Source organism: Siniperca chuatsi, linkage group LG3, assembly GCF_020085105.1.
Source record: "Siniperca chuatsi isolate FFG_IHB_CAS linkage group LG3, ASM2008510v1, whole genome shotgun sequence".
Lineage (NCBI taxonomy): Eukaryota > Metazoa > Chordata > Actinopteri > Centrarchiformes > Sinipercidae > Siniperca > Siniperca chuatsi.
The window spans coordinates 19,200,466-19,227,341 of NC_058044.1; the positions used below are offsets into that span (position 1 = coordinate 19,200,466).

At 39.1% G+C, this 26,876-nt stretch overlaps 1 protein-coding gene across 1 annotated transcript in view; it reads right to left on the reverse strand.

Annotated features, from left to right (window-relative positions):
• Positions 1 to 26,876, reverse strand: part of usp43a (ubiquitin specific peptidase 43a) — a 107,922-nt gene that overhangs the window by 32,663 nt on the left and 48,383 nt on the right. The window contains exons 4-8 of the mRNA XM_044189852.1: positions 24,306 to 24,398; positions 19,936 to 20,071; positions 16,473 to 16,617; positions 4,622 to 4,790; positions 1,195 to 1,306 (exon numbers count right to left, since the gene is read on the reverse strand). Of these exons, the coding sequence (XP_044045787.1) occupies positions 1,195 to 1,306; positions 4,622 to 4,790; positions 16,473 to 16,617; positions 19,936 to 20,071; positions 24,306 to 24,398 (655 nt within the window). The remainder of the gene's footprint in view (positions 1 to 1,194; positions 1,307 to 4,621; positions 4,791 to 16,472; positions 16,618 to 19,935; positions 20,072 to 24,305; positions 24,399 to 26,876) is intronic.

Below are 26,876 nucleotides of genomic sequence, written 5' to 3' on the forward strand. Positions count from 1 at the left end.
AAGCTTGCAGTAGGCCTACATACTGAGTGGAGATAAAAGTAGAGGTGGATTTTAACATGCAAGAATGGCTGTCCAGAAAAATACACATTTTGGAATCACAGGATATATTGTTTAAATATTAATTCAGGAATGTTGCAGTAGTGTGTCTACTGTAGCAGTAATAGTACACATTTTAAAATAATACAGTATAATTCAAATCTGCTTCTTATCTTCAATCATTATTCTAAAATATAGACCTTCTTCTACGGTGCTAAATACGAGGATTTGTGTTATTGGGCTTTAAGTGGGCGGAGGCATAATTAAATGTATTCTCAGCATATAAAACATCTATTACTCTCCCATCAAAGGTTTGGATGTGTGTGCGTGCGTGTGTTAATATAATGTCCTGAGGTGCACTCTTTGCCAATATTGTTCATTTGAATGAATTGTTTGATTAAAAGCAGTTTCTGGTGTTGCAAATGTAATTTTTCTTTTCTCTGAATGAATGGAGGACGCAAGCATTTCGGCAGAATAGAGCAGGAGATTGTTGAACTCAGAATAGAACAACCATCACAGAAGGAACTACAGGACAATAAATATGAATTTTATTAATTAGGTGCGAGCACTAAGTATTTCTGCAGCTGTACAAAACATCAGTCCTTTATGTGTTTGAAAGCTTTTGGGGAAAATGCACTTCTGGTTTTACAGCATGATAAACCATTGTTCAGGTTACTGAAGCTTCAAATGTGGTTACTTTGGAATTAAAAAAAGAGAACTGCGGAAGAAGATTCACTCAAACTTCAACAACAGCGAATCCAACAATTATTCAGTCAGCATGCTAAGCAGAAAATCTATTTTGTAGTCTCAGCATTGCAATAAGATCTTATTGAAAAGTCATCATCAAAACCATGAAAAAACAGCACCTGATGGACTACTTTTTGACAACATTATTATGTGGTTTAACCTTTGTCTTTATTTTTACAATAGCTTCAAATGTGACTCAGACAATTGTAAACAGACAATGGAAGCTATTTCATTTAAACACAGAACCAACCTTAATAAAAAAACTGATTAAGCCTCTAACCAGTCTCTGCTTTGCACTGCAATTTTAAGTCGGTCCCCTGGAGCCAGGGCCAGGATCCCCTGAGCTGAAGGGTCCAGGGCACAGAATAGAGTGGGGGACATGTTATTGGTTACTGGGGGTGTGGGCATTACCTGAGCCTGAGATCCATTCAGCATCAGATAATAGAGCTTGCTGAGGATGCTCTGCTGCAGCTGGTCCCAGGAGATGCTCCTGTCCTCATGCATGAGAAATGGAGGTCCAAACCTGAGAGAGGAGAGGAGAGGAGAGGAGAGGAGAGGAGAGGAGAGGAGAGGAGAGGAGAGGAGAGGAGAGGAGAGGAGAGGAGAGGAAAAAAGCAAAAGAATTATAGAAAATGATAAAGTGCAAAGTACAATATGTCCCAGTTTGCATGTATCTCAGTTGCTTTTATCAGTGGAGCCCTGTTTATTCGAAAGTTAGTTAATTAATATTTTTAGCTACACATCTTTAAATCAAATAATCAAATAAAAACAGCCCGGCAGTATTTTGGTGTTAAACTGTGAAAAATCAATGAATTCTTCAGCATTTTCTTTTGACATTGATTAACTTGGCAAGTCATCCACACTGCAAAACCTCATAAATTAATTTCCAAGGAGGTTGAGCTTATTGACAGTAGAGAAAGTGCGAGTATAAAAGGTCACTGCAACTTATTGTGTCACCACCACATCTGTCAAGCTGTCAGGTGTCAGGTGCATCAAGGCTTTACTGTCAGTGCCCCGTGTCCTGTACTGACAGCTTGAATTGACATTATGTGGGGTCAGGGGCTGAATAAAGCTGTCTGTATATCATCAATGCGCAAATGCCTCAAAATGGGTTCTCTGTCTCTAGGTCAACTCAAGGCTTGTGCTCCCCCTGACTGCACAGCAGTGGCTGTACTGGAGGCTATTATACATGAGGTTAATTGGAGAGGCAATTGTGTTTGTCTGGACAGACAAGTCAGGTATTACAGATTTAGACATATGTAGCTGAAGATTAAAGTTCCAAGGTTTTTATTATTATTAGAGAGACATACTGTACATACACATACACACAAAACAAACAAACACTCAATTTCCAGTTTATTAGATACACTGAGCTAAAACTAATGTGGTTTAAAACAACATCCCTGCAATAACTCCTACTTTCATGAAGGTTTGAATGTTTTAGAGAGGTGTTGATTCACTTTAATGGTTGTTTTGGAGGCCGTAGTTTGTGGTGCTATTATTTGTTGTTTCTCAGTATAATAATTGCAATTATTTGGCTAGACCCATGAGTTTTAGTTAAGGGGAATCTTAGTGCTACAGCATGTAATGATATTTCAAGCAATAATGTGCTTCCAACTTTCTGGCAACAGTTGGGAGAAGGCCCTGTCCTGTCTCAACACACAAAGTAAGGTCCTTAAGAAACGATTTTCCAAGTTTGGAGTCGAGGAACTTGTATGCACAGAGACCTGACCCAAAACCTTGTCAAACTTCTTTGGGATCAGTTGGAGCACTGACTGTGAGCCACGCTCTGGTGGGTGAATGGGAGCAAATCCCTGCAGCTGGGTTCCAAAATCTAGTGGAAAGTCCAAATGTTTAGTGCTATTTGATTCAGTTTCATGGACTATTTATGCAAGCAAATTCTGATATGATAAAATAATTAAAACGCTACAGTAGCTACCTTGGTTGTGCCAAAAGTGGTGCAACAGTCAAAGAACTGTCCTTTAAATTTTGGTGATAGACGGCTACCATACAAAGAGAGACTGTTTACTACAGTGTACACACAAGTCTTGTGGCATGTGGACAAGTCCTCAAATGTCATATTCTGACATTATTAGGCCTTTCATAGGAATGCCTGTTATCTGTTCCCATCTAAACACTTGGATGTGTAGTGTATGAGCATAGACATTGTGTACTCAACAGCAGAAGACCAAGCTGAGTTTAACTACTGTCATCCTTCCTCGTGTCAGTAATAGGTTAGACTTTATTATTGATAATGTTCTGTTACAAAGCACACAATGTGTTCAGGAACACTACAGTGACTTCAATTAACTGCAGTCCTTGGAACAAATCTGACAGGAGCTAAGATGCAGAACATTATGTTGGCATCATGAATGTGCCTCAGCAAATGAGGGACCCAGTCAGTGAAAATGAAATGCAGTTGAATCCATGTGTGACAAAATTCAATGCAAAAATGAAATACTGGCTAAACTGAACTAAAAACAGACAATAAAAATAAACTGGACACACTGTATTAAGCATGTCTAATCACTTAAAAAAAAAGGTTGTCATACACAAAATGGGAACAAACAAATATAAATACTATGTGTGAGTCTACAGTATGTCCACTGAAATATACCCCTCCCCTCAGATTATTCACTTCAATTTATGGGTCTTAAACTCATCCACTGAAGGAAACTGTAACATCACTGATTCAGTAATTCAGAGGTTTGGTGATACATGATAAATCTTGAGACACCAGTCATGATATTTAACTGTATGAAAAATGTAATCACATGTATTGCTACTGTAATTCTCACTCGGAACAATCAAACATGTTTCAAAGATCACTCACTCTACAAAATATTTCACTCTTTTATGAATCACTGGAGGCTCAACTGAACTATCAGACATCTGCCCTGATGTTCCTTTGTAGTGGAGTGGATTAATTTTTAAAGTAGCTGCAAAATAATCATGCATTTACTTGGACTGGGTGCATAAATCAACATATCCTTCATTATCTTATACAATAAGAGTCTGGATCTTTATAATATTTGTGATGTTGCCTACAGTGACAATGTCATCACTGAGGAGATAGATGTGATCAGAGCATTTCCTCTCTGATTTGCACTGCCATTCAGCCCCTGTGGGACATTTATCCCCAAACAGAACAACACAGCTCACCTGTGAACAACAAACAAAAAGCTGTAGCTGGATGAAGGCTGCTTCCACGGTTTGGTCCAACTGTGCTGTTGTTGTACATCAGATGAATTCTAGGTGCTAAGCAACTTAATGAGTCTGCCTACCCTTGTTAGAGTAACATGTGGCAACCGATAAAACCTTTCACAGGTTAAGTGCTTCAATTTGAACTCTCGACTCAGTCTCAGGTTTCTACAGGTTTCTTTCAGCTTCCAGCTACAGCTGAATGGGAGCTCAATCTGCACAAGGTAAATAAAACCAGCCTAGTCTGTGGCATTCATGCAATAGATATACAGGTCGAAGTCGAACAGAAGTAGTGGATGTTGACAATGAGACAGCATTAGATGATGAAAGGGGGAAAAGAATAAATGAGGTATTCTATTTCAGACTGTAGACACAGTAGAACAGGAGGAAATATGTCTCTGCAGCTGTACTTGAACAAGCTCTAAAATAACTGTCTCACAAATGTAAGATAACACATCCTCAATTGCAATCTCATTAAAGAAATCAAAGTTAACTGACCCTGCTACTGTGTGCTTAACAAAACCAAGTCGCAAGATGAAGTCCTAACTCTACAGCTGAATAAGTACATGATATCAGCTCAATAAATACTAAAACCAACAAATATAACCACTTGAAAATCAATCAGCCTGCAGCTCACCTGACAGCCTGCTGGCCAGATCCTGCTGTGCTGCAGATGAGGAGGAGGACTTTTGTGGAGCCACCCTGGTTCAGGTATTCAGAGGAGAGGGTGCCAGATGGGGGTAACCTCTGTCCATCAGGTCCAGCCGTAGAGGTGTAGGGGGAGGAAGGGAGGCTGTGGTGATACCCTGAGCAGAGCAGAGGAGTGGAGAACTGTTTAATAAAGGCTGACGTACAATCTAAGATCCAAACTGTAATAAATAATAATAATAAAACTTTATTTATAGAGCACTTATCAAAACAAAGTACAAAGTGCTTCACAACAAGAGAAATAAAATACCACAGTGAATGACGAGATATAAAGAAATAGAATACACAAAAGCAATAAAATAAACAGTAAAATAAACAGCCAACTGTAGAGGGGGCAGATTTTTGTGTGTGTTGGCAACCATTATGAAACAAATTGTATTGTATTATAGTTTTTGTGAAGATTTTCACAAGTACCTGCAAAATCCCATCAGTTATATAATCATTCGGAACTACAGTGTCCACCTATGGTGTGGAAATAAACAGGGAGTGGGACAACTGACAAAATCTTATTTCTTTTTAAGCAGAAATTAGTGACTTTAAAAATCTTTAATTATTTAAACATGTGTACATAACGAGCCAAACAAGGCTAAGCTTCTTTAACGCAACTTAAAAATGAATGCATATTGTTTCCTGTAGCTTGTTAAGATTTCTCACTCATATGAAATCATACCTCAGTTTCCCATAAAGAAAACTGATGTCCAGGCATGTCAGTGCTGTTATTTAGTACTTAATCAAATTCATTAGCTTTGTTTTCACACATGTAAAAAGAATCAATATCTCTAACTTGGACGTGTACAGAAGGAGGTGAATAAAAGTGTAAAGAGTATTAGTTGACAAAAGGAATAAAAGCTGTTACATAATGTAGGTAGTGCGTCATTTCAGTTTCTGGACATTTTTAGCGCTAAAGTTTTGGTAAGTTTTAGGTATGCGATATACTTTTAGGGGGAAAAAACAGAAACAAATTTGCTGGCGGAGAGCTGGTAATGTCACACCTGGTCAAGCATTTATTCTGTAAAAGTGTTACTCAAATAAAAAGCTTGTTCTATCAAGCTGGGAGGCAGGACTGAAATGGACCAAGGTTACAAAACAGCTTTGGGTGCCAGAATGAGAAACAGCTATGCAAGGAGCAACATCTAATGTGACACGTTTACACTGTGATTCTGGAAACATTTTCAGAAAATGTCCATTATACTAAAATTGCCCTCTGATTCTTATTTACCCCGAGGAGCTGTACGAAGAATTACATCTGCTACCATACACACACACACACACACACACACACACGCTGTGATTAATAGTGGGTAATAGTGGCGGGGATACAGAAGGCCCAACCTCTTGTCTCCCAGGAAACATAAACTTTGACATTATCAGAGGATTTAATTAAACAATGCTTGTTTGAACCCTACTGTGCAATTAATCACTGCCACCTTCCAACATCACACACACACACAAAACAAACCTAAACACACACGAAGGAAAGCAAGTGTAAATAGATGTAAAGCTTAGATGTAACACCTTCACAAAAGCAAGCAGACAGGTTATTAAGACACACACCCTAAGCTCGGTTCGAGACACACAAGGAAGTGTTGTGTGAAAGCATTTCTTTTTGCGTCAGAGACAAGGACAGAAAAGGCCACCATTTTTTTGCTGAATACCTGGAATTTCAGTGAGTAAAAAATTTTAGTATCTGAAGAAAATAATCAAAGTGCTGACCGTTAAAACGGGCTCAGAAAATTTAAAAAGCTTTGACTAACGTTTGTCCAAACTGAGATGTTTTTCTTTCTTAGCAGACAGGGGCAGCTCAATGTGACATTTTATGCATATTGTCTGCCCTTTAGGTGGCCAATTCATCTCTGATCTCTTTGTCTCAGACACCCCTCCCTCTAGCCTCTCTGTCACCTTTAACTCTCAGTTTTTCACTTGGGAGGTTGAAAAGTAAATGACCAGGCAATTTAGTTTCAACCCAAACTGCACAGCATGCTACCCAACCATTAACCCTCAAAATTAATCAACAAAACACCTTTAAATTTAGCCAACTCTTGGGGTAATGTTGAATGATTTATTCCTTACTCGTTATTATTCTATATAATATACTGCATATAATAACACAACCCAGACTCCTTGAAATTAAGTTTTTATACTATGTGTTTTGCCAGTTAAGTTTTGAGAGGAAGTACATAATAACCATAACATAATGGTTAAGGTTCGGGAAAGATTGTGTGATTTTTTTTTCAATTTAACCAAGGCCAAGACATAAACATAAAAAAACATGAATATTGAAATTGTAGGGAAAACCAATGAAATATGTTGTCAGTCAATGCTTTGCAGATACATTTAGTACAAACATTTTGCAACTGTTCTGTTCATTAAAAATGTTTCCTCATTATGTAGAATATAAACGGAACATCTAGGATACAGGGTTGAATAACATTAAAACCACAAGTGGGTAGTTTCAAAACCGGAAAGTAATATGTTGTGCATGGCGAGGAGCGTGATTTCGCCCACATGTCCCGGGTGTGCTGGGAGAACCTCCTGCCAGACTATCATTCTCACCTCCTCTTCCTTCCGTCCCTGAGATGGACAGAGGAGAGCCACAGACGGAAGGAGGTGTTAGTGGAGTGGAAAAAGACAGAGGGAGGAGTGAAAGAGAAAGGAGACCAGAGTGGATAGAAAAGCAGAGACTGTGAGAGTGAGAAGGGGAAAGGAGGCAGTGGTTGTTAATTTGAAAAAGTAATTCCCAAAGTAAATAAAAAAGAATGTGCAGAGACAACACGACTTCAATGATATTTGAACATTCACAGGAAGAAAAGGAGGAAGAAAGAAAAGCTGCACATTGTATGTCCTCTCATAAATGTATTGATTTAATGATCAATTAGCATGATACTGAACCATTTGTTGTTGTTATTGTGACAATGTCATGGTTGCTGCAGGAATCTGTTTATAATCTGCTATTTTTAATTAAAAGATAAACTTTCAGACTGAAGTGAACGCAAGTGAACTGAGGTAGAAAGAGGCAGAGATACAGAAAGAGCGGGTGTGGTGAGAGAGAAACAAGAAGAGAAACAGAAATTGCTCTTGAGATTGGAGGTGGAGAGTATGGTGGCATTAATTAAACAGCTTAGCCCTGAAGAAGATACTACACCTCCTCTGGCACTCACTCTCCTCTCTTCATTTGTCCTCTATTTCTTCCTTTTGTTTTATCTTATACTCCCCTCTCTCCTTGACTATATTTATCATCGCCACTATTGCCCCCCCCCCCAAGCTAACTTGCCACTATCTGACTGATGGGATGAATCAGCCCTCAGCTTCGTAGAAGTAGAAAAAAAAATCTGAGTAATAATTGCCACAACAGAAGATTTTTGAGTGTGTTTCAAATCTGTGGGATGAGTGATAGAAAGATTTTTGTGCCTGGGAGGAAACACTGTGCTGTTATATATAGTCTTACAATTTATTCTTACATCTAAACACAGTTAGGACTACAGTAAGCTCTCACAGAGACACATGCACAGTTACAGAGTCTCAAATCTAAGACCCCATAACTCCACACTGAATGACAACTTTATTCTTGCGAGACATGTGAGGAAAGTATCTGCTAACTGATGGTAAGGCGCCAGTGGTTCAGTATGACTTGGAGCTATTGAATAAGAACATTTTTAGGATGACAGTGTTAAAAAGTAAATTCCTGCAGTGTCTCTGTTAATATCCATAGACGATGAGTGTCAGCATCAGTTAGAACTGTGCTCTTCATGGTCCCATTCCTCTGCAGGAATCCAATCACACAAAAGTTAATCATATTTTGCTGTTGCACCAGAGGCAGAAGTCTTTCAACACTCCAAGATTTTCCCAAACAGTTCTGTTTGTTTGTTACTGAGTAAAAATAGCGTGAGTTGTGTAACACAGAGAAAGCAAAAAACCTCAGAGAGGATTTTGGCCACATACTGACTGGAACTGACGCTCCTCCTGAGTGGTTCAAGACCAAATGAGTGACCCCTGTCAGTGCAATCCACACACCTGACTAAAAATACCCAGGGGGCCGTGGGCTTAGCCCCGGATGAATCAGAGGTTCCACCTGCAAACAGCCATCTGACCACAAATGCCCCAGTAGACAGCAAAGCACCTGAGCTTTCTGCCAACAGCAAAATGACAGATTAGGGAGGCGGTAGGGGAGGAACTAAATACACCTGATGCTGCCCTCTCACTTTTTCTCTTCGTGTTCTTTCACTGGTGGAGGAAGTATTCAGATCCTTTTCTTAAGTAAAAGAACTAATGTCACACTGTAAAATTACCCCATTACAAGTAAAAGGCCTGCATTGAAAATTTTACTCATGTAAAAGTATGTAAGTATAATCAGCTAAATGTACTTGAAGTATTGAAAGTAAAAGTACTCAGATAAATGTCCCCTGTCAAACCAAAAATCTTTGTAAAGTAACTAAAGCTGTCAAATAATTGTAGTGAAGTAAAAAGTACAATATTTCCCTTTATCCTTAAGTATAAAGTGGCATGAGAAGAAAATACTCAAGTAACGTACAAGTACCTCAAATTTGTACTTAACTACAGTACTACAGTAAATGTACTCAGTTACATTCCACCACTGCTTTCTATTTACCTTCTTCTCCCAACATCCGCAACTAGACCCAGTTCATCTTCCCACTCCTCTTCTTTTTTTGTCATCCCGTTTTGTTAGAAGAAGGCACAATATTGTGTCAACAATAGCCACAGAACCCCTGCTGCCTCCTCATATTACTGGAAAACAACACATAAGATAAACAAGTTGCAATCATTGAAATTGCCCTTGGTATTTTGCACTTAGTTACATCATGTCTAAAATATTAGTCCAGCAACATACCATGCTAAAGTCCACACCACAGTGCGGAAACATTTGAGTTGTTTATATCTGTGAATAAATAAGATAGAAATGGTAAACATGCTGCATTATGTCGCAGAACCTCAAAGACAAGTATGACAAAAGGTTTAGATTCCAGTCATTAAATGAGAAGCTGAGGACAAAATAATAGAAAACAGAGGAGGGCTCTCTTAGGCCAACACAACCATAAAAATAGGAGACTTCTTAACAAACTTCATCCAGTGTCTTCTGCCCTTCCACATTTACGTTGTGTTGCGAGTTGCACTGTAGTTTTAACAGGCTTGTGGGCAGAGGAAGCATTCTTACAGGCATTTATGCACCATTTGTGTTGCTCTTCATAAGGCAGCTGAGCTGAGTGTAGCTATTATTTCCCAGATGATTTGAGTACATGTTCCAGAGGCAGTCGTGATGATCAGAGCACCAAGTGTAGACACACCAAATTTCTTCTTCTTCATTCTCTTCAGGTTATTTTAAATAATGATGAATCCTACTGGAGGGGCAAGAGTTCCCCTGTGAATGTTCCTGGAATGTTTTTTCTTTTCTAACACATGTCTTTGTCTCAGTATGAGACGATTTATGTACGAGTTCATGAGCACACATGTGGCAGTGTGTTCATGTGTGGAATAATCTTTCCATCACATATAAAATAGTCAATTATATTACGTAAGCTGATTATTTTCAGTTTTCTGAAAAATGGATTAGTTTAAAACCAATTTTCACTCAGGATTTTGTCCCCATACTCACAAAGTTATGTTTTCTGCTGCAAGACAACACATGATTACTACATTATATGAGCTAAACTACAAAGGAAATTATACACCAGTTCCAGTTTTCAAATTGGATTTTGATATTTTTAAAGTGGGTACAATCTATATTAATGAGAATGTGAAAAAAATGTGACAATGTGAAAGGGGTCACTTGTAATGATGAACCTAAAGAGAATTATCACCTGAATCTGCAGCTCCGGACAGCTTAAAAGTGTTTTATAACGAGTTTCAGCTCATTGTTTAGCTGTCCGGCCCACAGCTTCGTTCACTCTGACTGCTCATAACGTCGTTTTTGGCCGTAGCAGGCAGCTGTTTTCAGTAAAAAAGCTCTGAAAACCTACTGTACACTACCTGCTCAGCACCAAACCGCAGACAGACACAGCGTATGTCCCATACATAATGCATCGTATCCATTCTATGATCTTGCTAATGTCCTGACGCAAGAATTACAAAAGTAAAACACTCAAAAGATACTGACAGTTTGTGACTGTGGGAAGTGATTTGTCTATTGTGCTGACCACATAAATGAAGACAGTGTGTGTGTGTGTGTGTGTGTGTGTGTGTGTGTGTGTGTGTGTGTGTGTGCTCACTTGCACAGAAGTAATATGTTCACTGTAAGCAGCTGATTGAAGGATGTGACTGCCCAGATAAACACCTCAGGGTAATGTTGAAATCCCTGACTCTCCACCTGTCCACAGGCCTCAGTGGGTTGATGGGAACGACACAGTGGCTTACCCTCAGCTCCGCAGTTCACCGTGACAGGACCTGAACACTCAATAACTTGCTGGAGAGCACGGTTTGTGGAGCCACACAGTACAATAAGTGTGTGCAAGTGAGAAAGAGGGGAGAGAATGAAAGAAAGACTGTGCATCTATCTCAGAATGTAGATGCTGACAAATCACTTTATCTCCAGTGAGAAATCTCTTTTCTTACCACCTTTCCCTGGGAATCCTCCTCCTTTTTACCAAACAAACAAAATACAAGCATTCTCGCTCTCTTTTAGCCCAGTTGGCCTTTCTCTGTGCAGGCAACCCCCACAATCAACTCTGCTCAAATCTTGATAGACTTCTCCATTATCCAGGAGACACATGGCTCAGCCTGGCCTTTACTTTTTAATTTCAAGGGCACCAAGTGAACATCACACAAAGTTAGCACGCTAAGCTTCCCTGAGCTTCTATTCAGCGGGAAGTCTTTTTCTTTGTGCAGCATTACAGAGCTTTATCACTCTGTTTATGTGCAAATTGCCTGGATTGTTGAGGGTAGAATAGGATGCTATTGTGGCGCTTTGGACCTAATTGATTTTTCAGTGTTTTCCATCATGAGACCTCCCAATGCCATTTCCTCTAAATGCGAAACCTCATTATTGTACCTGGGAGCAGCGCTGATGCAATATCCCTGAGTACTGATAAAGTCGGGGAAGTACACCTCCCACACACTAAAATACACAGCAAGGTATGACGACAGAGGATTCCCAGCATCCAATAAACCCTCTCCAGCATACCTGCCTACAAAACATTACAGTTAGTCGACGTTGATGTTTACATTCTCTATGCTTTTAATCATTCTATTAAATGAATGACTACTCATTATGCATTGGTCCATATCAATCTTCCCATGCACCCACAAAGAACACACTATGGGTGGATCCCAAAGCAATACCCTCCTCCTTCCTCTCCTTCCCTTTCTAATTATCACATTGCTTCTACCAGCAAATGATGTGGAGGAGGAGACAAAAAAGGAATGAAAAGGACAAGCCAAGAATCAGGGGCAAGTAGAGGCCATTTAGACAATTTATTTACCAAAATGGTATGATTACTTTTTCAGACACATTCATAGATAAACTTCTCAGTGCCTACCTTGATAAATGAATTTAACCAGATAATTCGAACAAATCTGACTCCTACAACATTGTTTGGTTAACATATTACAGTTAAGCAGACCATTATAAATATCATATCTCTTAAGCCAGCAAACATAATTGACCAACATTTTCAAGTATTTGCCATGTTTTGTCTTTGTCTTGAAATTTGGTGCACACACACACTGTCTCCAGAGGATGAATCCTGCTGACTTTGGTGGTCCCCTGATTTTTCTTCTAGAGATGGCAAAGTTCTGCCATGCAACTCAGTTCTACGTTTTTAAAGTCACTGTACAACTGTCAAGTGACCTACAAATTGTCATGCTGTGGTGGTTTGACAGAGAGATAAAGACAGTCCTGGGAGGACATCAGTATGTGACGGTGGCCTGCTTTCAGACTGAGAAAACTAATTCTTTGCCACATGCTGATCTAACTGCTCAGAGAATACATTAATGCTAAATTCCCTGTTTCAGTTACCAGTTTATTACACGTTGTGTTTTTGCCACTACTCTACTGACTACAGATAAATCTGTGTGAATGTGTAAAATATATTTTGTCCTTTTGTTTCTTTTTATAAGACTCAGTTGATCAGATAAACATACTAAAACATTTGATTTATTGTTGCTTATTTTATTTCATTTTGACTTTTATTATTCCCCTTTTCCTTCTCGGCAAATGTATTAGTCACTTTGGACTCTATACTATGAGTTAATGAATATGGCTGTATGAAGTGCAAAAAATTCTGTTGGGGGATTAAAAAAATAAAGTATTAGAAAAATAATTTCAGCAGCTCAACAGAATAATAGATGTCAGCCAATAAAATGAGATACGTAATGGGTTGTTGAGCCGCTACACTGTTGCTTTCATGTTTAATCATCTTGGAAAAAGATTTATTCTCTGTGACAACTGTCACACAAATCCAATTTCATGAACATAACTTGATTTCCATATGATTTTGAAAAACACATCATTACCTGAGATAAATTAGCTATCCTCACATCATTCATTTATCATGTCTGCAAATGACACATTTAACCTCCTCTCTAGGGGTTGAATATTTATGTGGTTTATGTTTCATCATGTATGATCAACAAGTTCTTATTGAGAGTCAATAATGACAATAAGAGAAGTTAACACTGTTAAAGTCATGCAACCTATTCCCAAATGATGCACATCTGCCACTGCTAATAGATGAGTGACTACTGTGTTTACATTATGTACAGAACAATATACTTACAGCAGAGTGGATGTTCCCTGTGTCACAATGTCTACATGCGGTTTCAAACAACAGTCCTCCTCACTAAGACGAAATGATGCAGAAAATACTGCCATACATCATCTTTTATCTCTCAGCAGTAGTGACTGTAAATCCACATGCTACACTTTATAAAACATGACATAAATCTCATTGAATGAAGTTATGATATCCTGGAATCTGGTCTGCTGTGATCTTATAGAAGTATTCTGTGGTAAGGACCATTCATCATTTTCATCAGATTGCTCACAAGAATGGATGTAACATTTCCTGGTGAGCACTTAAGTGTGATTCATTACGAATGTATTTCTGTGTGTGTGTGTGTGTGTGTGTGTGTGTGTGTGTGTGTGTGTCTGTGTTCTGTGCAAGGTTTCCTCTTGAGGGTGTATTTGTATATGTATTTATGAGACTCTGCAGTGTAATTCTAATGGATTCATTACCTACGTGTGTGTGTGTGTGTGTGTGTGTGTTTTATTCATCCATGTTTGTGTTTCTGTATGTGTCTGCTCCCTCTCTCTGTACTGTGACACTGTTTTTACTGTGTGAAGTGACAATAGAAAGGTCTCCTGTTGAGAAAGTTAAGAGTCTTAATTTTTCATGAGCACTTTGAGCACATGTTTGAATTATTGATGTCAATCTTCTTCAGGGGTAACAAAAACCCCCATAAAGGCTTCATTCAGCAGTAGGTTGGTGGTTGGTGAACCACAACTTGCCTAACTGGCAACCCACAGATATCGCTATTGATGACCGCATGCTCACAGTGGTAATATGACTCAAGTAAGCCCCTTTCAGTCATGAACATTGATCTGTTAAAGTAACGGCTGTGTGGCTTTCCGACATAGGTCTCTAGTGACAGATGAAAAGTGACAATTGACAGGACAGTTACAGATAGAGTGGCACTGCTCATGTGATAAGAGAGACCTACAGCCCTGTTTTCCTCCTCAGCACGGCGGAAGCTTTGCTGGGGAACAGGAGAGAGTGGTAAGTAATGTCATCAAGAGAAAAGAGCGTCCATGCCAGCTGCCTTAGTGATGAAAAATAAAACTTATTTTGCCACTGATTGAACGTTAACCTCAAAGCTTGACGGCCATCCATCTACAGCGAGAGGATGATGCTTGCCGATGCTTCATTAACCCCACTAGAAGTTGTCTAAGCACCTGTAACCTCCCTGATCATTTTTCTCATAATTCCATAACTCATTAGACAGGCATAATTCTGCTGCATGTTTTACACAATCCAACAGTGCCCAAGCTGCTAAAGTTAGGCTTATAACCATAGAAATATCACTTAAAAAGTTAAGTTCACTTTCCATTTTACTGACGTTCTTCTGACTTTAGTTAAAGCGTTTTTGCTAGATGTTCACCCTGTAAGTAATTGGCATAAATGAAAGTTGAAATGAAATGCAGACATCTTTAAAAATATGCTTACCTGCCAGTGTCACAAGAAGACTATTGCTTTAACTAAAATTGGCTCATTCACAGTAGTTGTTTAAGTGTTTGCTAAAATCAACATTTGCCCATTATGAGACAATGAGCTTCATAGCTACTGTAGCTATCAATAGTAACAGTGTTTGCTACATGTTTGATGGCCTTTGAGAAAACTAAATTCAGTGCTTTTTAAGACCTGCAGCTACCCTGTGTTAACCCCCTTGTGCATAAGAAATCCTAATTATGCCTATATGTGAAATTTATAACACTGCTGTCAGAAGTAGGCAGCCCAAGACACATATTTTAAAGGGCTAGTACAGTAATTTAGTATTGCACTTTCATAAAGTTGGGGAACTCACAAGAGACAGATTTTAAAAAAGAATGGTAAAACTCAAAGCAGCAGAGTCCGTGTTATCCTGACTTGTAGGTCCTAATATTTATTTATTTATTTTTATTTAATCTTTATTTAATCAGGCAGTCTCATTGATATTAAGATATTATGAAGTATTCCCACAATGCAATGTAATTCAAACTCCACACCTTTTTGTTAAAAATGTGTCATCTTCAAGCCCAAGCTGAGATAACCCTGATACCACATAAGACATTACACAACAGTTTTCTCTATTTCCCTACATATATATTTAGACACTGAAGCCATTGTGTGGGCTGTATCAGTTAATGTGACTAAATTGAACTGAGCAATGTAGGAAGAGTTATGGTAATGTTTCATACAAAAACCAGTCAGGGTTAAAAACAACAACAACAACAAAACAAGATGCCAACATACTGAATTGGCCCAACAGAGTCAAGTGCATGTCTCAAAGGGGCTCTAGAGAACATTCAGCTTTACAAAGCAGCAAGTGTGTGTGTTTGTGTGTCATTATAATTGTCCTCATTCACATGTCAACAGTGCATTCAGCAGTGTCTTGCACCGACGAAAAGGGCGTTTTTTTTTAAAGAGCGGTGATGATGCAAGGCTGACTCAACCTCATACCTGCCTCTCTACTTCATTAGTGTAAGGAGACAGCGTTCTTCTCTCGCTGTTTACCTTATGAACAAAATAAGAGAGGGAGCGCAAGAACATTCAGAAAAGGGACATTTCACATCTGATGTGGTGTTATCTTCAGAGACTAGAGTGTAAATGGGTCTTAATTGCCAAAATCTGATGACTTCTCAGAGTTTTAGATAAATTAATCATTTGTAGAAGCTCATCCAGGTGAGACGTTACTCAAGCAAACTTTTTGTTTAGGATGATGCACCAGGCTGGCATTCAGACATGCCATTTAATTTAATTTGTTTGGGTGCTATCATGCATAAAGAAATAGAATGAAAAGGAGGAATACAAAGCACATTGCAGATACTGGCCTTCTCCTCATCAAAGTAAAATGTCTGCCTGTGAAAAAATATGATGAAACATAAGGGCTCACTGAAAGTGAAAAATGGTTAAAAGTGTGAGTGTGAATCAGTGTAAATAAAAGTTCATCTAGAGGATAGAAGGATGCTGAAAAAGAGAAAATTGGAAATGAAGAATGAGAAAAAAACAAAACAAATGAGTGTGGGAAGTCAGTGTCGTCAGTGTTTTTGATGGACATCCAGTAACCATGGTTACCTGAGTGGGGTGCGGAGCCTCCACGACTATAGAGGGGAGGAGCCTGAAAGGCGTAGACGACGTCGCTATCAGCAACTGCTGTCAGGTCATCATCATCGGAAAAGGAACGCTGGAAACCCTTGGAGTACAACTCTGATAGGATGACCTGGAAAGAGAGAGCAGACAGAGAGAGACACTGTGAACTTTTGTGCCTACAGACGTGCCTCAAGCAATCCTTGCAGAACTGAACCAGATTTTTTCTCCTATTTGCTGCAAACCAATTTTTGTCCCCACTAGGGACAAAAATTATTAATTGAACTGAAAGTGAAAAAAACAACAACATTGAGCCACAATGATACAGCACCAGAACTGACTCTGTGATAACTTGCATAGATGCATGACTCACAGAAATAAACCAACAAAGGTACTGTAACTAGGCAAATTCAGAGTGGAAATAAAACCAGGTACACTTGTAATCAGCTCAAAAGAAATCAAAGTAAACCCTAAAGGTTGTCGCTTTAAATCTCTAGAAATAAATCATATAAAGCAGCTTGTAAAAGACTAAAAGAAATTTCTCAAACAAGAACAAAATCAGAGGCCATAACTTGGCAACTGAAATACATCAAGATAAAAATTCAAACCATGAACATCTGCAAAGGGAATGCTATTAAGGATGAGTTTCTTGAGATGTGTATTTCCTAGTTTCATGTTTAAGTCAGGATCTTCAGAGCCCTGACAGTGAAAGAGAAAAATTGTATTAAATGAGGAGAGCCATGTAATTCACATTGCTGTATATTTTGTGTTTGTATTTGAAGTGCAGACTAAGAAGTTTTCTTCTTCTTTATTTGTGTTTTATGTGTCTTATACCATGACCACAGAAAATAGTCATTTATGATTGATGGGCAGGTGTCCTGTTGATGATTTTGTGCAGAATCTGTGTTAAAGGATTATTAAAATGCAGGTAACCATAGCAACAGTATGTTAACTCTCACTGGTGAAACTGAACCATGAGTTTAATTGACTAAAAACAAACTTATAATAATGGATGGTGATTTAAACACAGAAGTGGCCATGGTATAACAGACTTGTCTATGGGTAGTCTGTGATTTTTGTTGGATTGTTTGTAGGACACTTGATTCAATATCATCATGTTTCAGTACATCTGTAAATGTAGACTACATGTTGTATATTAGTTCTTAAAGAGAGAAAAAGAGAGAAGAGATGAAAAGGATGTAACAGAATTAATGAAAACTGGCTCAGGAGCTTAGTAGATGCTTAGAGGAGGGAGACATTGAAGAGATGAATGTGGTACGACTAAGTAGTTTGGTATGAAGGTCCAACACACACACACACACACACACACACACACACACACACACACACACACACACACACACACACACACACACACAAACACACTTTTATCATACTCAAATCAAATATACTTCAAAGACACTGGACAGGGTGGGAGATAGGGATACAGATAAAAGGCACCAAACAAGCTGTCTGTTCCACAGCTTTCTGAAGTGATGACAGACTCAGTATGGGTGTGTGTGTGTGTGTGTGTGTGTGTGTGTGTGTGTGTGTGTGTGAGTATGTGAAAGCACTCCCTGTTGGGTCCCCTCAGAACAGATATTCCTCTGTCCTATGACTTGCTTTTGCCAAACCTACAGGCAAAGAAGTGAAAATCACCATCACGGTGGTTACTAATTGACATGTTTTGTCCTCACCTGCCCTTTTGTGCTTTGTTTGCATTTATGTTTCAATATTTAGTGCAAACTCCACATTTCTGAGTTTTGCTGGTAGGAATTGAAGGCATAACCAATAAGAGTGATGAAGGTGTATGTTTTCCTACCCTAACAAATGCAACTGACCTAACAAAAGAGTGTGGAGGGTGTTAATTAAGCACAGCGTCTACACTCACACACAGGCCTGAGAAGAGGTCTAATCATCCAAAAAAGTGAAAACGCCTGTGTGGGTACACCATGGGTGTGTAGGACATGGAATAGCTTAACAAGAAAATCTCATCCTGTAAACTGAAATATTATTTCATTATCAGGAAACCAGGGAACTGAACAATTCAAGTTCCCTGTTGAATTGTACAAGATAAAATATCTAATTCATGGTCAATAAGATGATTTAAAAAGATGTCTGACCCTCAGGAAATCATAGAGAAGAATGAGACAGAAGAAATGTGATGCATCAATACTGGCATAAAGACAAAAATAATCTCATCCTTCTCTCAACTAGGAACATTTTTACACTCAGATGCTAAGGGCAAAAATATTGTGATTGTTTACTAGACAGTGTATGTCAGAATAGATTTTATGGGAATTGTAGTATATTTTGTTCTATAACAATACATTGTGGAACTATTCACTCATGAATCATGAAAAAGGTATTTTTCATTTCATGGGACATTTGGGTGTTTGCTACTCTTTTATTTTCCTGCTGCTGTGGACGCAGGTTTAGAAAATCCAGCAGTATTCAGCATTTGTTGTAGGGCAGGTGAAAGATTGGTGAACAAATGCCACTGGAACCTTTTCCTTTACCCTCTCTCTTGTTGGTGACATTTCAGTTACGTGTGTGCATGCATTCAAGTGTTACCCTGCTATAATTGAGAATACTGGGTTTTATTTTTACAGTTTTGGCCATTATTCTTGTGATTAAGAAAATATTTCACTCACTAACTTTATTGCTGAGAACTGGGGTAATATTTAACCATATTATGTAAACCACTTATTTGAAAGTGAAAACAAAGGTGGATTTAAAATAATGATTACCCAAACTGTTTGTTGGAAACATCAACTAGATATTGCAGAGTTACTTCCTGGTTGATCTTTAATCTACTGTACTTGGCACAGTAATTGACAAATAGGCAGGCATTTTGGACGAATTCTTCGTCGTTTTCACTTTCAAATAACTGGTTGAGGTAGTAAACATTGGACTTTCTAACTTGTTATACAGTAGAAGGAAACACTGGCTCCATTCCAATTAGGTATCCCAGTAAGCTAGAGCATCAAATATGTGGAACTGGCATATATGGAAAAAGAAACTTATTTAAAAAAAGTAGATATTTTAAATAAACTAATAGACCTTTTCACAGCAGACATTTTAACTTGTCATAGTAGGAAAAGCACTTGTGTTACTAATAACATTAATGATGGCTCAGTTCCTCTAAGTGTCCCACTAAACCATGTCGCTCAACCAGCATGCACAATATCAGGACCCTGGAAATGACTCACCTAAATGGAATGCAGCCAGCGTTAATGTTATCAATCACACCTGTGCTTTTTCTGATATGAAAAGTCAAAATATCTGCTGAAAAGAGTCTATCAGTATGTGTGCGTTTCAGTGGATCATTTTTGTTTTAAACAATTTAAATGTTGTCTCAGTGATTTTTTCCAACATGTCAGGTGGCAAAATTAATTCTAGAGGGGTAACTCTGGTGTCCATTCTGACCGTCCTGTGTGTGGGTGTGTACCTGGTCTGGGGAGATGTTGCCCTCCTCTGCCACCATGACTCGCAGGCAGGACAGGGACCCAAAAAGAGGTACAGCCAGCCCCACCCGCAGGTACCTCTGACCCTTCGTACTGAACACCAGCGTCACACACATCGACCTGTGGGGAAAATAGAGAGGGGGTGGAGGGGAGGGAGGGTGAGGAAGTGTGTGTGTGTGTGTGTAAGGTAGGGAGGGGTAGGAAGACAGAGAGAGGAAAATAGATGACATGCTAGAGCAAAGTGCCAAATTGTTTTGCAATTCTGATTTTGCATGTTTACATTATTACAGATTCCAAACACAACCTGGCATATGGAGTTATTTACATATTTGTACACAGACAGACACATATCACGTGTTAGGCACATAACGTCTAGAGACAAGCGTATCAACCAAAACCAAAAAGAGAGAGAATAACGAAATTGTGCAGAATTCAGGGACGCCTGGGGCAACAGAAATCATGTTGTCAGTTTGTTCAAGAGATGTATTGAGCTTAGCTGAGTCTTGATGTATTTCAACTGCTAAACAGAAAAACAAAACATTCAATAAAATGAGACATTGAAATGAACTGCTGAGCTGTTTAATGTCTAATAAGTTTGGGGACAACATTTCCTCTGACAATACTGTTGTACTGAATCTAATTTCATAAGCATAAACCATCCGATTTGTCCGCGTCTGACTTAATAACTGAAGTGAATTAACTCTTTTCAGATGTTGCCTTGTAGCATTTCCTTTTTCCCTTGTGTATGTATATTTATGCGTGACTGGACATGACATGCTAAACCAGTACATTGAGGAATGGTCCCTCAGGAACCTGCTGCTGTGTGCTGGGACATGTCTGATTTACAGCAATCTGAACACCCCCTGTAAGGGATGCAGGGATGGAAATGACAGAGGTATAGTAGGAAGATATAATAAATAGAGGATTAGATCTGTACCTAAAGGCGGAGTTTGATGAGAAAATGAGAGAACAGAAAGGAGAGCAGGTAGTGGAGAAAAAACAAAAAACGGGAGTATTGAGGAAAAGACAGACGGGGAGACAGAGTAAGGTCACGCCTTCTCATTTGGGATGAAGACGGTGTAATTGCTGACATCTCTACTTCCTGTTTCCCATCATGCATTATTCAGGTGAGTAATGTGTTAGCGGTGGGGAGGCTGACAGGGCAGACGGCGGAGGATCTGAGCAGCTGTTTTATTTACGTTGTTAGATGCTCTGAGATGAGACACTGGGATGTGAAATGAAACGAGATGAGAGGTGTGGGATGATACTCAAGAGGAACAGGAAATAGAGATGGGTTTTTTTGCAGCCTTCCAGCCCCTGCTGGTTTGGAGGCTGATAGGCTCTATTAAACAGCAACCTCTCATATGTTTCCATATGAAGCACCAAGAGTGCACGGTGCTCTTCAGGTCATTCAAAACGGTCTTGAAAAACCATGTTAGAGCCAGGATCATGCTAAAATTGTTTACAGATTCAACAACCCTAAAAGTGTGTCTGTATGTTTAATATCAATTGCTACAAATCATGTATACTTCACGTCTGCCAGCTATTTTCCTGATCATTCTGTTTTTGTTGCAATATTTTCCCACCTTACAGGAATCTATTTGTTCCAGTTCATGCTGTGAGCACTAAAAAGTATGTACTAGGGAAGACGTTGAACTTGCTTGAAATAATTAATCCCTCAGAGTCAACAAGTGGAGTATTCAAAAATGATTGTCATCATTGCATGGAAATACAATAAGCAAACATGGATGCCATGAAAATATTGACAGTTTTCTTTTCATTAATAATGGTTGCTTTTAGGCCATTCAAATTTTGCAACATTACACCAAAATTAAACTTTAGTACACTACCAATTTAGCATTGCACTCCTATAATACCGTCAGACTCAAGATGTACAGTTTTGTAAAAAAGGATCAAAATTAAGAAGCCCCCTAAAGGTTCCATTCAATTCAATTGTATTTATATAGCACCAATTCATAACAGAAGTTATCTCTTTGCAAAGGTAGCAGGTCACAGAAAGAATTTTTTTGAGGACTACTTTTGCGTTACCTCGCAATATGTTTTGTGATACCTCACAATATTTTGCGTTCTCTCAACATCCACAAAGGAAGAAACACGGTCCTATTGTACTTTTGTACCTACAGTACCCACCCAAAAGGCCATACAAAGGCCCAGTGAGACCTACTGACTTAATTCACATTACTGAATTAGTCACTGACCAGTCACTAACAAGCATCTTGGCAAAGTTTTAAGACTTTCAGAATACTTTAAATTGTTTTAGAAAAAATTACTTTAGTAAGAATTATGCTAAGACTGACTGTTCAAGGTTAGATCAGCCAAGTCAAGTCAATTTTATTTATATAGTACAATACCACAAATCACTTCAAATCATCAATTTGCCTCAAGGGGCTTTACAATCATTACAGCATACGACCTGTATGTTCTTAGACCCTCGATTCGGAAAAAGGAAAAACTCCCCCCCAAAAAACCTTTAACAGGCAAAAAATGGGAGAAACCTCAGGAAGTGCAACAAAGGAGGGATCCCTCTCCCAGGACGGACAGACATAAATTACATTATGGACAATCAAGATGACAAAATTATAGATAGACTGTGGACATACAATCTATCTAGAATTTCAGAAGAAAACACAGTCAGAGACACAGCCTCCCTCCTTTTCTCTCTGCCATCCTGGCATTATCTGCAGCACCCAGACCTTGATGTCACGCTGCCAGTCAGACCCTGCTGTGTCTCTGGGGGCCTCAGACGTTTCGGGCATTCTGCTGGGATACTCATGCAGCAGGACGATGCAATGAGGCCACTGTGTGTGTGTGCATGTGTGTGTCTGGTCTGTGTAGGGCCAGCAGTGAGTCCACAGTGAACCTGAATGAATTTTTGTGCTGGGCTCAGGCAACTGCAGGGACAGACCACACACTGTCTCACGCTGTAAAGCTGAGTTTGGGGATAGCACTGTGGAAGACATGCAGAGAGGATGCAGAGCAGCGGCATCTGCATGCTTGAAGATAGGAGGATGTATGTAAGACACTAAATGTAGGCAAGTAGTGAAATCGTATGAATGGAATTCAACTGATATTTGTTGCTTTTTTTCTTGTAAAATGTTTTATGCATGAGTGGACACATGGGGTGAGAGTGAAAAGGGATAACCTGAGACAAAACCCACAATGTGGTGGTTACCCATCATGCATTGGACACCGAGATGCCCTGCATTCAAGAGATTTTAAAGGCCCTGCACACCCATATGTGTTTTCAGTTATTCTGGCTGATTAGACCTCGGCTCAGGTTGAAGTTGGGCCAGAGCTTTGATGGGAATTACTTGAGGTCACAGGACTCCATCTACCAATAAGAATGATAAAGGTGTAATTTGTCCCGCCCTAACATGAGCAACAAAGCTAACAGGAGACTCTGGAAGATGTCAGTCAAATCCAGTATATAAATGCCCACACAGTCCTGAGAAGTAGTCTAATCAGGCAGAATAATTCAAATCACCTCTGTGTAGCAACTGGTAACTGATCGCTGATGCCTGAAGTACACTAGAGTGACAGTCTTATATCTGTCTCTCTCTCTCTCTAGTTTCATCTCTATTGTTAAAATAAAAGAAAGTCCTTCGTGCATTCCCTCTCCCTTTCTTTCCTCTCTCTTTCTTCAGATGTCAAGGTCACACTGTCGTACAGCGGGACCTTGCTGACATGCAGCTTCTGGTACGGTTAAAAATGGAAACAACACAGAAAGTGTTTGGTCAGGGACTTTTGATGGCCAACATTTATCACAAAGATATGACCATGGCCAATAGCTGCTGATGTGTAGAGTATGTTTGTGCAAATGTGTGCATAGTCATATTTGCTAAATTTCCTTTACTAATGTGTGCTTTTACAGTGCATCAATTATGATCAATGTGTTTTTCTACTTATTCATTGAGGCAAATCATTCTGCTATATTAGGTAGCCTATATGATCATATCTAGCTGACAACCTTATACATCCAGAGTGTCAACTTCCCAGCAAATAAAAAAAGCTTTTGCTTAACTAAACAGTGTATGTGCTGGATGCCTACAGGAGATTTACCCAATAAAGCAGAGTATGGTAGAATATTCATATATCAACATATATACTCACCACCATAATGAGACCAAAGTGAAAACATCACTAAAAACTGTATTAATAAATTTACTTCTGACACTTACAATTAGAAGAAATATAGTTCAGGTAGTAAAGGCAGCAAGCAATGTGTCACGCAGCATAAACTGGTAGTTTTTACCGTAATATAGTTTTGCAAGACAGAACAACATCAAATGATATTTGACAGCAACAAAGGTTTGTCGTGTATGTTATACTTCACCTGGTTTGTCGTAGGGGGATAGGCAGGGAGATACATAAAAACGGGTCGAAGGTGTTGCTCTGCTTAAGGCAATGAGGGCACGTCAGAGAGGACCTGGAGACAAACAGAGAGAGAGAGAGCTTGTAATCATATTTGTTATATATGACCTCAGCTCACCATATGTTATGGGCTTTGATAGCCTTGAAAGAAACATCATTACATATTCTCCATAACATCCTGTTCCCAATTTTATCCTGCTTCAATCAGTTTTGATCCATTTTCACATCCGCCCATTGCAGTCACAAAACTTACATCCTTAAATATTCCATAGACAACAGCCACTGGAGAAGAAAGCTCTTTTAACTTTACATGACTTCATACAAACTGTTGGACAGATGGATCAACATGTCGCTATCGCTACATGCCAAATCCTCACATTTCCTGTTAAGTATGAAGTAAATGTGCAGTAGAGATTTACTGTCTTATGTGCTGCATGCAGTTAAAACCTTGATGGTGGTTAAATGTGCATATTCCATGTGGACAGTGGTGAATACTAAGCACTGAAACAGGCCATCTGGACTCGATCTGCTGTTGAGAAAAGGGCAGCAAAGCAACAGAGGTGGGATGCTGTTCCGAATTTTGGCACAAAAAAAGAGTTGTAAAGAGTTAGGTGGGTAATATATTGCAGCAAATGACAATGGCTGTATCCTAAAGAACATACTGAGCTGGAGAAGAGAAGAGGAGAACTATTCAGAGGAGAAAGTAGCAAGGAAAGGTAAAGGATGAAAGGTGGAGGGGATATTTAAAGGCAGAGAGGATAGTAAAGAGAATTGGTTGGTAGGACAGATTAAAAATGAACAGAAGGTTGGCAGCAGGGCAGTCGAGTTGACAAAAACTAGAAAGCAAACTGATGGACAAACAGACATGGAAAGGACCCGCCAAGGTCTTTGATCTGACGGGAGCGGAGCTGATCAGAGTGGAGGAATGACATGAGGATGGAAAAACTGAGGATCCCAACCCATGGGCTGGTATCAAGAAAAATCTGCAGCCAGTTACAGTTTTCAAAGACAGATAATGCTCCGTGACCTCAGCAATCTAGAGGAAAACATTGTTAAAAGAATAGTTTGACATTTTGGGAAATGTGCTCATTTGCTTTCTTACTGCGAGTCAGATGAGAAGATCAATACCACTGTCATGTCTGTGTGTTGAATATAAAGCTACACGAGCCACTTAGCTTAGCTTATCTTAGCTTCACTTAAAGACAAACGGGGAAATGGCTACCTGGCTTTGTCCAAAGGTAACAAAATCTGCCCACCAGCACCTCCAAAGCTCACTAATAAACATGAGATATCTCCTTAGTTTAATTTGTACAAAAATGTAATGTGTAAACATTACAATTTTTAATTTTACAGGGGGATATGTATGGGCTATTTCTTGGCCATGTGCAGTTCCTTCCACTTTGTTTTTTAATGGATTAAACAAACATGTTAATTAGTTTGTTAATTAGGTTTGTAGTAACATCTGTGTATCCTGGTCTCAAAAATGTTCAGGAAGTCCTCAATGTCTTCACTGAAAGTACTACCAGGAATCCCTCAAAGGATTGTGTGGTGGAAACAAGTCTGACACTGAAATAGTGCGGGGATAGACAAAATCTAGCCTCAAATAACCTGTTGAACATCCATAAACCAAACTATAATCTAGCCTTTTCATTTGGCAATATAGTGAAAACACCATGCTCAGTTTGGTTAAGTGCCACATAATCCAAACAATTTCTTTGAGGTAACTTGACAAACATGGCTGAGTTACCCATTTGTCTCCATCAGAGGGAAATCTATTATCCTTTACAGGATAATACGCTTTAAACAAGCTTGAAACTGCTGATGTAGCATTTTTCAACTGTGGTCATTCTTTAGTAGTCTTAAGTATAGTTGTATAAAAGTAGTTTAAATTTGAAAAGTAAGTGTGGATACAGCTTAGAAGATGTTGAATATGAGTTTTTAATGTGCATTCTGTGGTGCACCAAAAACTTTAAATCAGTTTCTTGACACCTATGTTGATATTTATTTTTGGTGTTGTTTGTATTTGATTCTTGAAGGGAAATTATGCCAATGTTGCTACATAATGCCCTCTTATCAGTGACAGCTTTTAGAGTGTGTGCACATTCATGTGTGTGTGTTGCCAGATGCTCGTTTCATCTCCTGGTGTCTCACTATCATTTCTGCCAGTGGAGTTTTATCCAAGTTTGTGGAGATACAGACTTGTCAAATGTACAAATATGCTGGAAATAATACAACAGTTTTCAAGCTCCATATTTCGTCGCTGTCAGTGTTATAACCATTGTGCCGTGGCAGCCAGTCACAGGCTCGCTAATGATGCCAGTTTGTACTTAGTAAAGCAGACTGACAGGCTGTATTCAGTCACACACACACACACACACACAATGTTGTGCATACCCAAAACTCTGCACTTACTTACACTGTAATTCACACATGTGCGTGCAGGAAAATCCACACACAAAGACGCTTGTTTCACTATGCCCGTGGGGGACAGTCGTTGACATAATGCTTTCCCTAGCCCTTTACCCTAACCTTA